The sequence below is a fragment of the Anolis sagrei genome, chromosome 4, assembly GCF_037176765.1.
Source record: "Anolis sagrei isolate rAnoSag1 chromosome 4, rAnoSag1.mat, whole genome shotgun sequence".
In the NCBI taxonomy this organism is placed as follows: Eukaryota; Metazoa; Chordata; class Lepidosauria; order Squamata; family Dactyloidae; genus Anolis; species Anolis sagrei.
The window spans coordinates 210,628,980-210,641,596 of NC_090024.1; the positions used below are offsets into that span (position 1 = coordinate 210,628,980).

Consider the following 12,617-nt stretch of genomic DNA (forward strand, 5'->3'; position numbering starts at 1 on the left):
TTTATAGTTCACCTACAATCAAAGAGCATTCTAAACTCCACCAATGATGGAATTGGGCCAAACTTCCCACAGAGAACCCCCATGACAGAAAACAGAAAACACTGGAAGGGTTTGGTGGGCATTGACTTTGAGTTTGGGAATTATAGTTCACCTACATCCAGAGAGCACTGTGGACTCAAATAATGATGGATCTGGACCAAACTTGGCACAAATACTCCATATACCCAAATATGAACACAGATGGAGTTTGGGGAAGTTTGATATATATTATTTAAATATAAATTATTTGAATGCATATAAATTATTTCTCCATGCCACAGTTTGGCCATAGGTTGTTGCAGGTCTCGGTGTGTGTGTGTGCGCGCGCTCTGTGCATAATGAGTACCTTAAAAACAAAAAAACCAATGAATGAAATCACACCAAATTTGGCAACAAAAGTCTCACAATACAAGGAGTGTCTATCACTCAAAAATTATGATTTTGTCACTTGGGAGTTGTAGTTCCTAGGATTTATAGTTAACCTACAATCAAAGAGCATTCTGAACTCCATCAACGATGGAATTGAATCAAACTTGGCACACAGATCTCCCGTGACCAACAGAAAATACTGGAAGGGTTTGGTGGGCATTGGCCTTGAGTTTGGGAGTTGTAGTTCACCTACATCCAGAGAGCACTGTGGACTCAAACAATGATGGATCTGGACCACACTTGGCACAAGCACTCAATACTCCCAAATATGAACACAAATGGAGCTTGGGGAAATAGACCTTGACATTTGGGAATTGTAGTCACTGGGATTCACAGTTCACTTACAATCAGAGAGCGTTCTGAACCCCACAAACAACAGAATTGGGGCAAACTTCCCACACTGAACATCCATGACCAACAGAAAATACTTAAGGCCATCCAGTCCAACTCCCTTCATCAGGGCAAGAAAGCATAATCAAAGCCCTCCTGACAAAGACCCATCCAGCCATAGATATAGATAGATATATATGATTCACACACAGGGAGATATAGTATCATAGATCTGAAAGAGACCCCTAAAGAAGGACAATTAAACGTTGCATGTTCCAGAGTAGTAATGAGAACACTGACAAAGAAACAGCAAGAAATACTGTTTACCCACAAGAATAAAGAAATTGCATATATTAGAAACCCACACTTTCTCATTACTTTATTTTCCAGATCACCAAACTGGGCCACAGCAACGCGTGGCAGAGGATGGCTAGTATATAAATAAATACACAATTATTTCTGCGTTTGCGAGGTGGTTGTGCTCTTCCCGACGCTCCCTAACCTTCCATCCCTTCTTATGGAGCGCGCTTCCAAACAGGACCAGTAATTAGGAGACGGTCCCTTTACTGTGAGACTCCTCCTCCCACGACTTGCGATTGGCTACTTTCGCGGCCGGCTCTGCAGGGCCGGGCGTGGCGCGCATGCGCACATGTGGAACCAGGCCTTCTCTGTGAGGCGGGGGTTCTAGGCGTCGCTGGTCCAACTTCCTTCAAGATGGTGAGTTGACTCCTTCAGTCTCAGCATTCCATGTGCTGATGTCATGACAATTAGCGCGGAATCATGGCGCTTCAGGAGTGTAGTATGGCATGCAGGTTTGGGGGAAGGATAAACAGCCCAAGCTGAGCACTGTAGGTGCATCTCCAGCAGGCATGGGCCAACTTGGGCCTTCTTCCCTCCAGGTGTTTTGGACTTCAGCTCACACAAATAGGAATTGGGGGAGTTGAAGTCCAAAACACCTGGAGGGAAGGCCCAAGTTGGCCCATGCCTGATCTTTTGTTTGTTTTAGGCGATCCCTCATAGTCTGAGTAGGATTGTCTTCCAAGATCAGGTGACTGTGGAGCCCTATTCTTGATCTGCATCTTCTCCCACAGTGAGGGCATTGGTTTCCAGGTGGAAGGCGGTCTCAGTCGGGGTTGGCTTGGCACGCCTTCCTCTTGGCACATTTCTCTTTTTGTGCCTATTCAAATTCTGCAGCACTGCTGGTCTCAGCTGACTTCCAGCTGCAGCGCTCAAGGGCCAGGGCTTCCCAGTTCTCAGTGTCTATGCCACAGTTTTTAAGGTTGGTTTTCAACCCATCTTTAAATCTCTTTTCCTGCCCTCCAACATTCTGTTTTCCGTTCTTGAGTTTGGAGTAAAGCAACTGCTTTGGGAGACGGTGGTCAGGCATCCGGACAACGTGGCCGGTCCAGTGGAGTTGATGGCAGAGGACCATCGTTTCGATACTGGTGGTCTTTGCTTCTTCCAGTATGGACAACTACGCTGTTTCAGACTCAGGAAAGCAATTCTTGGAATAAATCTTGCCCCCAAAAACCCTATGATGGAGGTGTATGGAGTCATAGAATCATAGAATCAAAGAGTTGGAAGAGACTTCATGGGCCATCCAGTCCAACCCCCTGCCAAGAAGCAGGAATATTGCATTCAAATCACCCCTGACAGATGGCCATCCAACCTCTGTTTAAAAGCTTCCAAAGAAGGAGCCTCCACCACACTCTGGAGCAGAGAGTTCCACTGCTGAATGGCTCTCACAATCAGGAAGTTCTTCCTCATGTTCAGGTGGAATCTCCTTGGAGTCACAGTAGACATAACAGCAGTCATAAAAGCATAACTCCCAGAAATCCTTATTGGTCCAAGTATCGTTATTCATGCCAAAAGGAAAGAGAAATGTTAAAAGCTTTGGGTTTTGTTTGTTTGTTTGCTTGTTTTGTAAGACAGTATACAAGGTAGCTTGAGAGAGGAACAAATTCTATTTTATTTTTGTCACAGTTTGGCAAAGCAGATAATAATTTTAGCCAAAATGAAGTCTGTCCTTTCTATGTCATTTTTGCTGCATTATGTCTCTTGAAAAAGTTTGAAATATCCATAATGGCACATTGCAAGAAGGCAGATGAACTGGACCACCAGTAATTGTGGCTACCTGTATGTCCCCAATTTAATTTGAGTGCATACAAATTATTTCTCCATGCCACAGTTTGGCTATAGGTTGTTGCTGGTCTTAGTGTGTGTGTGTGTGTGTGTGTTTTATATATATATATGCGCTCTGTGCATAATGAGTACCTTAAAAACAAAAGAACCAATGAATGAAATCACACCAAATTTGGCAACAAAAGTCTCACAACACAAGGAGTGACTATCACTCAAAAATTATGATTTTGTCACTTGGGAGTTATAATTGCTAGGATTTATAGTTAACCTACAATCAAAGAGCATTCTGAACTCCATCAACAATGGAATTGAACCAAACTTGGCACACAGAACTCCCGTGACCAACAGAAAATACTGGAAGGGTTTGGTGGGCATTGGCCTTGAGTTTGGGAGTTGTAGTTCACCTACATCCAGAGAGCACCGTGGACTCAAACAATGATGGATCTGGACCACACTTGGCACAAGCACTCAATACTCCCAAATATGAACACAAATGGAGCTTGGGGAAATAGACCTTGACATTTGGGAATTGTAGTCACTGGGATTCACAGTTCACTTACAATCAGAGAGCGTTCTGAACCCCACAAACAACAGAATTGGGGCAAACTTCCCACACTGAACCCCCATGACCAACAGAAAATACTTAAGGCTGCCCAGTCCAACTCCCTTCATCAGGGCAAGAAAACATAATCAAAGTCCTCCTGACAAAGACACATCCAGCTATAGATATAGATAGATAGCTATGATTCACACACACAGATATAGTATCATAGATTTGAAAGGAACCCCTAAAGAAGGACAATTATATGTTGCATGTTCCAGAGTAGTAATGAGAACACTGACAAAGAAACAGCAAGAAATACTGTTTACCCAGAAGCATCAAGACATGACATATATTAGAAACCAACACTTTCTCATTACTTTATTTTCCAGATCAACAGACTGGGCCACAGCAACGCGTGGCAGGGGACACCTACTATATAGTACTAAGACCTGCAGCAACCTATAGTCAAACTGTAGCATGGAGAGATAATTAGTTCCTGTCTCCACATGTTTCAGCTTCACATGAAACTAGTCATATTTTACTTAATGATGGTATTCCTTCCCTTTCACCATCACTTTGGGTCACTCATAATGCCTTACTTATTCACATAATTATAAGAGCCATGTAGCCATAGCCCCAATCTTCCCAGTGATAAAGGCAAAAATAGACTGTTTTAATAGATTGTTATAATAACTGCAATCTTCGCATTACATTCCCATACTTCATTCTGCAAGTATTTTCTTGAATATGAAGAAAAGAACAATTTTCCCATATAGATCATGATGCTCTCTATAGAGAAAATTATATGTGATGAAGCCCTTGTTGTAACATGTTCAGAGTCTGTTAGAGAGTTGTTTTGGTTTGTTTTTGTGTGTGGACTATACCTATAATGGCCAAAGGGAAATTCTTGGAGCTTTAGTTATAAAAAAGTAATTTTCCAGGCTCTGATTTTAGGAAGAGATGTTTGAGCCGGTGCTGCACTATTGTAACTGCACTGCCTTATGAGAGAGGCTTTGTGTGGTAAGAGCCAAAGCTTCTAGATAGGATTAAGGATTTTTTGCTTCAAAAGATTTATTTCCAGGTAATGGGAAGAAAATTGTGGCCAAAATAAAGGCTTCAGCAGACTTTGATAAGGCAGTGTTGGAAATGGCTGTGCTTTTGTGCTTAGGATTTTAGAAACATCTGTTTGAATCCTTTTCAGTTTCAAGGTATTTTATTACTGAGCAATGTCTGGATATAAATTGCATTTTTCAAAAAGGATGGTACATCTTTTTCTTATAGGCCGAGGTGGAGGAAACCCTGAAGAGAATTCAAAGTCAAAAGGGAGTTCAAGGGATCATTGTTGTCAATACAGAAGGTATTGTACAACTAAGATTTTGGGGTTGTTGTTGTTGAGGATAATGATAATGATGTTGATGATGATGATGATGATGATAACAATAATCTGCACTGTCATCTTCCATTTGGGGGCAAGTCTATGACTCTATACCATTTTTCTTTGGAGGAAGTGTTAAGTATTGTTTAGCACATTGGGAATTATCTTTGGGTAATAAAAATAAGCATTTATTTTTAAGGCTTTAGTCCTTTCAACTCTTAGGTTGAAGTATGGTGAGTTACAGGAAACATTTATCTTCTATGTTTCAAATGCTTCAATAGCTATTGAACTGATTTTAAGCACAATTCATAATGCCCTGTATGGCTTGGTGCCAGACTATCTGAAATAATGTATCTCCCATATGAAACTGCCCAGGTTTTAATATCTTTGAGGGAGAGCATTGCTGCTGAGTGAACATTTGTAGGGTTCTTCTATACCTCAAATACTGCCACAACACTCAAGTTGAAAGGAGTTGACTTAGCACCTTACTTGATGAATTACGATAACATTGTCTACTGCAGTGCCTCTGAACTATACCGCCTCCATAATTTGCTCTTCCTTGAGGAAGTGACTACTCATTTAGGCCAAATAGAGTCCATTGAAAATGCAAAACATGCTATCACAAGAGCACCATTATTTCCATTATGAAACAACATTTTCTGTGTCTATGGGACTGGTAAGGTAAAGGTAAAAGTTTTCCCCTAACATTAAGTTCAGTCGTGTCCAACTCTGGGATGTTGTGCTCATCTCCATTTCCAAGCCGAAGAGCTGGCGTTGTCCGGAGATACCTCCAAGGTCTTGTGGCCGGCATGACAACATGGAGCGCCTTTACCTTCCTGCCGGAGCGGTACCTATTGATCTGCTCACATTTGCATGTTTTTGAACTGCTAGGTTGGCAGAAGCTGGGGCTGACAGCGGAAGCTCATGCCACTCTCCGGATTTGAACCTGCGACCTTTTGATCAACAAACTCAGCAGTTCAGCGGTTTAACCCACTGCACCATCAGGGGCTATGAGACTGACACACATATTATTTTATATTCAGCCAATTACATTCGTATTTGTTTCAGCACCTGCAGTTCTGGTTATAACGTGGTTATTAGTTCATTACATTTCTAAAATTAAAATATTATCTTCCTCTTAAAATAAGAAACCAGAAACCCAACCTTATAGAAAACCAAAGGGTTAAAAAAGGCTAGGCAGTCTTTGCTTTAGTCAAATATTTTGTAAATACATGAAAATGGGCTTTTTACATGGAAACCAATAATTCCTGTTAAGATTCTCTAAGAATAAACATAAACACAGATTTATAAACATAGGTTTCAAATATTCTAGTTTAATGTTTATTGTCAAAAACCTAATTCTGTTTGTTATTATCCAGAACTAAATGGCCTAAATATCCCGAAGGCACAAGGTCTCATCTGATCTTGGAAGCTAAATAAAGTCAGCTTTGGTTAGTAGTTGGATGGGAGAACACCAATGAATACTAGGTGCTGTAGGCAATATTTCAGAAAAGGAACTTTGCCTGAGAAAAACCCGCTTAAATTACTGACATAGCCATAAGTTGACAGGGGACTTGAAGCCATTTGCACATACTGAACTTAGGCACCTTCCACACAGTTGAATAAAATCCCACAATATCTGCTTTGAACTGGAGTGTGGACTCATAACACAGTTCAAAGCAGATATTGTGGGATTTTCTGCCTTGATATTCTGGGTTATATGGCTGTGTGGAAGGGCCATCGGTAAATTGTGCATCAGATTTTAAACCCAAGTTCCTTTCATACTGATGTTCTGTGCTGTTGTCTGATATAAACATACAAAATCACTTGGTTTTATAAAATGCCTGAAATGAGGTTTTTTGTTCTTTTGTATTCATCAGTAGAAGGCTTCTGGTGCAGTTTCTCAAGTCGCTCCTGACATTGAAAAAAAGGGGGGGAAGGGAAAGATCAGTAGAAGGAAAGTTGATCCCACCTGCCTGCTGGGTGCCATTACTCTGCAGGCAGGTGGGATGAAATGGAAATCACTGTTACATAGATTACCATTGAAATTACTTTGTGTATAAAGGGATTTGGTATCAAATGCATTTAGTGAATTCTGATGTTTTGGATTAAGTTTTCCTTTATCAAATAATGTCTCAACCTAACTTACCCACATAATGTTTTTGTATGTTGCAGGTATTCCTATCAAAAGCACCGTGGATAATTCCACCACAATGCAGTATGCAGGCTTAATGCACAACTTAATCATGAAGGCAAGGAGCACTGTGCGAGATATTGATCCGCAAAATGACCTCACGTTCTTGCGGATTCGCTCCAAAAAGAATGAAATCATGGTTGCTCCAGGTAAACAAATAGAGAGCCTTACATGAATGGGATTGTGGTTCATTGTTAAGTCCGTCTTCAGATGTTTAAAAAAACAAACAACCCAAACCATGATTTTAAAAGGGCGTAAATACCCTAAGGGTTTCAGCTCTCGCATTAGAAGCTATGCAGGATCTGTTGTAGTTATGTATTTACAGCATTTATATTCCGCCCTTCTCACTCCGAAGGGGACTCAGGGTGGATCTCAGAACACATGCACGGCAAACATTCAATGCTGTTAGACATACAGGACAGACAGTGAGACAGAGGTATGTGTTGGCACTTTACAACTTTGGTGTCCTGGAGGTTATGCTCGATTCCGGCCACAGGGGGGTGCTGTCGCTCCATCCTCGTATGACGGCGAGCCTTTTGCTCACAGACTTTCCTCCCATTCTTTGATTGCCAGATTTTTTATACCTCCTTGCTTAAGGGGTGCCTAATTTCTCTACTCACAGCTCATAGCTGTTTTCGAACTGTTTAGGTGAGCAGTAAGCTAGGCTGAAGTTTGGGTGCTCACCCCAACCTGGGCTCAAACTGCCAACCTTTTGGTTGGGAAAGATCTATTGCTGCTGGTGATTAACCAGCTGTTTTAAGGCCTGGCCCAGAAGACTGCCAGTGAATACCTACATCTCAGAGGTAGGAAATAGCAAAACTGCCTCTGAGTATTCATTATTTGAGAAAATGCTCCAAAAAAGTCATGGGGTTGCTTAAGTCAACAGGCAGTTTGGAGGCACACAGATAATTAGTTTAAACTGTGGTTGTGTAGTTGTATATCTGTCCTTTCAGATGGAGTGGGGGATTAACTGTGTTAGCTGAAGCAAAAGCAAGAGTCTTATGACCCCTTCAAAGCAAACAAACTGTATTTGGCATATGTTTCTTTTGTAAAATGGTGGTTCTCAGCCTTTACACGTTCACTACGTTTTAAACTTTAGCTCCCAGAATTCTTAACCACTGGCCATCCTGCCTGGGTATTCTGGGGAATTCAGTCCAAAGCATCAGGACAACCGGTGTTTGAGATCCACTTTTCAAAATTGTCCCTCAATCCTTGAGTAGTTTTAGAGGACTGTAGTATTGGTGGAAAATAGGAAACTCAGTAACATGCATTTATCTCAGAGTCCTGGAAAATGTTTTTCATTATGAAGCCCATATATGTGTAAAATGATGACAACAGCACTGAGGTCTTCTAGGATCCTCTGAATCTGAATCTGCTAGACTGAGGCCTACAGGATTGCACTTATGGAAGATCACATCATTCCCACTCCTGGCCTAGAATCTTTATGTATGAGCTAATATTACCTGGAGAAGATTTCTTAATAATTACTTTGTTTTTTTACAGATAAAGACTACTTCCTGATTGTCATTCAGAATCCTACAGAGTGAAAGTTCTGCAATTCCATATCCGTAAATGCCATTTCTTAATTTAATATTCCCAAAGCTGGTAGTGATTGCTTGTGCCACATTCATAATGTGTAAAAAAAGCCTCTTTAAAATATTAAGCAATATGTTTAATGAGTCTCTTCAAATAACGGCATTCCATGAAGAAGATGAAGTGAAATAAGTATGACTAAAGTCTCAAAGACAGAATGGTTTCTTCATAGTACAAAGTAATTAAGTAATCATGGTTTAAATGATTATTCTAATAACTCTAAATGACTTTTATCTTTTTTGTTTTTGTTTTTATTTTGTCACTTATTTAAACTTGAAGTCGGCTGTTTCTTCTGTAATGCATTAAAATCAAAGAGTCCATCTAATCCTTCATTTGTGTTTGTGTTTCAAAGAAACATTTGGTTAAGTCTAGTCATGTCTGACTCTGAGGGGTGGTGCTCATCTCCATTTCTAAGCCAAAGAGCCGGCGTTGTCCGTAGACTCCTCCTAGGTCATGTGGTCAGCATGGCTGCATGGAGCGCTGTTACCTTCCCGCCAAGGTGATACCTATTAATCTAGTCATATTTACATGTTTTCAAACTGCTAGGTTGACAAAAGCTGGGGCTAATGACGGGAGCTCACCCCACTCCCTGGATTCAAACCACCGATCTTTTGGTCAGCAAGTTCAGCAGCTCAGCGATTTAATCTGTTGTGCCACGGAGGGCTCCATCATTTGTTTTTGCTTTTCAAAGACACATTTGGTTAGTGTTAGTATATTGGCTAATGAAAAACAACATACAATACATGTAAGGGAATACCATAACACATTGCTATTTCCTCAAGGCTTTTGGTCTGTTTTACAAAAAGGATTAATTTTGGCTGTTTGCTCTCATGCCATTTGGTTTGTGCGTGTTCTCAGTTATTATGAGAACTATGGGAAAAATCCTCTCTATCCTTCCTAGTCATCTAGGCTGGGGGTTAGACTCGTGTCGTCCTCCAATGTTGTTGCTAAGGGTCCCAGCAACCTTTATTAGCATCACTATTTTCACCCCAACCCTGACCCAGGGCAAAATCCTGTTGTTAATCCCAAGTAGTCATTGAATCAGTCACACTTATATGCTTTTTGCAGTTTGATGTATTTTTAATACACCCAGTGGCATATTTAAATTCAATCAGGTTAATTGCCTGTTCATTCCATAAAACAATACTGCAAGCTCTCTTAGTTTTCAATATCATTTAAGGTTCTTTTTAATGTCAGGAGCGACTTGAGAAACTGCAAGTCACTTCTGGTGTGTGAGAATTGGCTGTCTGCAAGGATGTTGCCCAGGGGATGTCTGGATGTTTTACCATTCTATAGGAGGCTTCTTTCATGTCCCCACATAGGAAGCTGGAGCTGACAGATGGGAGCTCACCCTGCTCCCTTGATTCGAACCACCGACCTTTTGGTCAGCAGTCCTGCCGGCACAAGGGTTTAACCCATTGCACCACCGGGATCTCCTATCATTAAGGTGAAAGAACAGAGTAAGAAATTTCAATAGATGTATAGCAGGTACATTTTTAATATAAAATAATTTCACATATGCTATGATGAATTTGAGATTAGTTTACATGTTTGCCTTCCTCTGGTGGTCTGAAATTGTTATATATATCAACATATGCTGCAAATATATTAATTAACCACCATATACTAAAACACATTTAGAGGTGCTTGCAAAATTATAAACTCTTGTTATATACATCTGTTGCAAATATATCCATATACTAAAACACATTTAAGGTACTTACAAAGTTATAAACTTGACACTTGTTCTACTTAGAAATGCAGATTTTTATACTTAGGGGGATCTAAACTAAAGGAACAAAATGTGGCTGTAAGGCAGTGGTTCTCAACCTTTCTGATGCCACAACCCCTTAGTACAGTTCTATATGTTGTGCTGACCCCCAACCATGAAATTATTTTTGTTGCTACTTCATAACTGCAATTTTGTTACTGTTAGGAATCATAATGTAAATAACTGATATGTAAGATGTATTTTAATTCAGTGGGTCAAATTTGGCACAAATACCCGATACGCCCACATGTGAATACTGGTGGAGTGGGGTGGGGGGACTGATTTTGTCATTTGGGAGTTGTAGTTGGTGGGATTTATAGTTCACATACAATCAAAGAGCATTCTGAACTCCACCAGGAATGGAATTGAACCAAATTTGGCACACAGAACTCCCATGCCCAACAGAAAATATTGGAAGGGTTTGGTGGGCATTGACCTTGAGTTTTGGAGTTGTAGTTCACCTACATCCAGAGAGCACTGTGGACTCAAACAATAATAGATCTGGACCAAACTTCACAAGAATACTCAATATGCCCAAATGTGAACACTGGTGGTTTGGGGAAATTAAAGCTTTGTATTTGGGAGTTGTCGTTGCTGAGATTTATAATTTACCTACAATCAGAGTCCCTTGAACCCCACCAATGATAGAATTGGTCCAAACTTCCAACACAGAACCCCCATGACCAACAGAATGTACTGGAGGGATTTGGGATGAATTGAAAGTGATTTAGGGGAGATGTAGTTCACCTTCCACCTTTCTGATGGGTCTTTGGTGACCCCTCTGACACCTCCTCGCGACCCCCCCAGGGGTCCCGACCCCCAAGTTGAGAAACGCTGCTGTAGGGATTTGAAAGTTACATATACTGAAAATAAATGTTTTATCAGGATATGAATGTATTTCACAAAATAAGTGTGTACTCACGGGACCCATTCATATTGTATTAACATATTTGACCCATCCAACGGCCCTGAACGGTTTGGGACCACCCTACCTGCGTGACCGCATCTCCGTCTACGAACCCACACGATCACTTCGGTCATCTGGGCAGGCCCTGCTCGTGATCCCGCCTGCATCACAAGTGCGCTTGGTGGGGACTCGAGGCGGCTCCCTGACTCTGGAACGCCCTCCCAAAAGATCTCAGACAGGCCCCTACATTGGCAGTCTTCAGAAAGAACTTGAAAACCTGGCTATTCCGATGTGCCTTCTCAGATTAGGAATCTCCAATACCAAGTCCTAGAAGCACTTTAGTAGAATTAAGATTGCCGCACTCTGCACACTGCACTTACTTTAATCCTGCATACCTCCTGCCACATCAGCACTTTTAATCTTGTACCCATTACTCTGGCCCGGCCCAGTTTTATAGTGTCTTGATGTATTGTTTTATTGTTGTTGTTCATACTGCTTAACTGTTTTTAATTTGCTTTAGGTATTGTATTGTTGTATTGTGTTTTGAGGCCTTGGCCTATGTAAGCTGCATCGAGTCCTTCGGGAGATGCTAGCGGGGTACAAATAAAGTAATAATAATAATAATAATAATAATAATAATAATAATAATAATCCTCTGTTCGGATATCAGCCAGCATGCCAATGCCTTAAATCAAGAAACAGCTTCCTAAGATCTACAGAGATACTCGCAGGAACACCTCAGCAAAGAGGAGTCCAAAAGTGGCAGGCGAAAACCAAGCATTGTCGAAGGCTTTCATGGCTGGAATCACTAGGTTCTTGTGGGTTTTTTCGGGCTATAGAGCCATGTTCTAGAGGCATTTCTCCTGACGTTTCGCCTGCATCTATGGCAAGCATCCTCAGAGGTTGAGAAGGACCTTCTCAACCTCTGAGGATGCTTGCCATAGATGCAGGCGAAACGTCAGGAGAAATGCCTCTAGAACATGGCTCTATAGCCCGAAAAAACCCACAAGAACCTAGAAAACCAAGCACCTCAATCAGTGGCTGAGACCGGATGAGAAACGCCCTCTTGGGCACACAGAAGACTGGGCGACCTGGAAGATGCTGAACAGGCTGCGCTCTGACACCACCAGATGCAGAGCCAACCTTAAGAAATGGGGCTCCACATGTGAGTGTGGAGAAGAGCAAACCACAGACCACCTATTACAATGTAACCTGAACTCTGCCACATGGACAATGGAGGACCTCCTCAGAGTGATACCAGAGGCACTCCAAGTGGCCAGCTTCTGGTCAAAA

General features: G+C 41.4%; 2 protein-coding genes across 2 annotated transcripts in view; both read left to right on the forward strand.

Moving 5' to 3' along the window:
- The first annotated feature begins 1,419 nt into the window (after nt 1-1,419).
- Nucleotides 1,420-8,971, forward strand: DYNLRB1 (dynein light chain roadblock-type 1). The gene is made up of 4 exons (XM_067468143.1): nt 1,420-1,515; nt 4,766-4,841; nt 7,035-7,202; nt 8,557-8,971. Exons 1-4 carry the CDS (start codon nt 1,513-1,515, stop codon nt 8,598-8,600), a joined length of 291 nt encoding a protein of 96 aa, XP_067324244.1. The 5' UTR covers nt 1,420-1,512; the 3' UTR covers nt 8,601-8,971.
- A 3,504-nt stretch (nt 8,972-12,475) lies between these two features.
- MAP1LC3A (microtubule associated protein 1 light chain 3 alpha) overlaps nt 12,476-12,617 on the forward strand; it is a 40,116-nt gene continuing 39,974 nt past the window's right edge. Inside the window, exon 1 of the mRNA XM_060772325.2 lies at nt 12,476-12,489. Coding sequence (XP_060628308.2) covers nt 12,476-12,489 — 14 coding nt within the window. The remainder of the gene's footprint in view (nt 12,490-12,617) is intronic.

Coding starts and splice junctions, on each gene's coding strand:
- DYNLRB1 (XM_067468143.1), top strand. Junction 4,842..7,034: donor CATTGTTGTCAATACAGAAG/GTATTGTACAAC, acceptor TGTATGTTGCAG/GTATTCCTATCAAAAGCACC. Junction 7,203..8,556: donor TGAAATCATGGTTGCTCCAG/GTAAACAAATAG, acceptor GTTTTTTTACAG/ATAAAGACTACTTCCTGATT.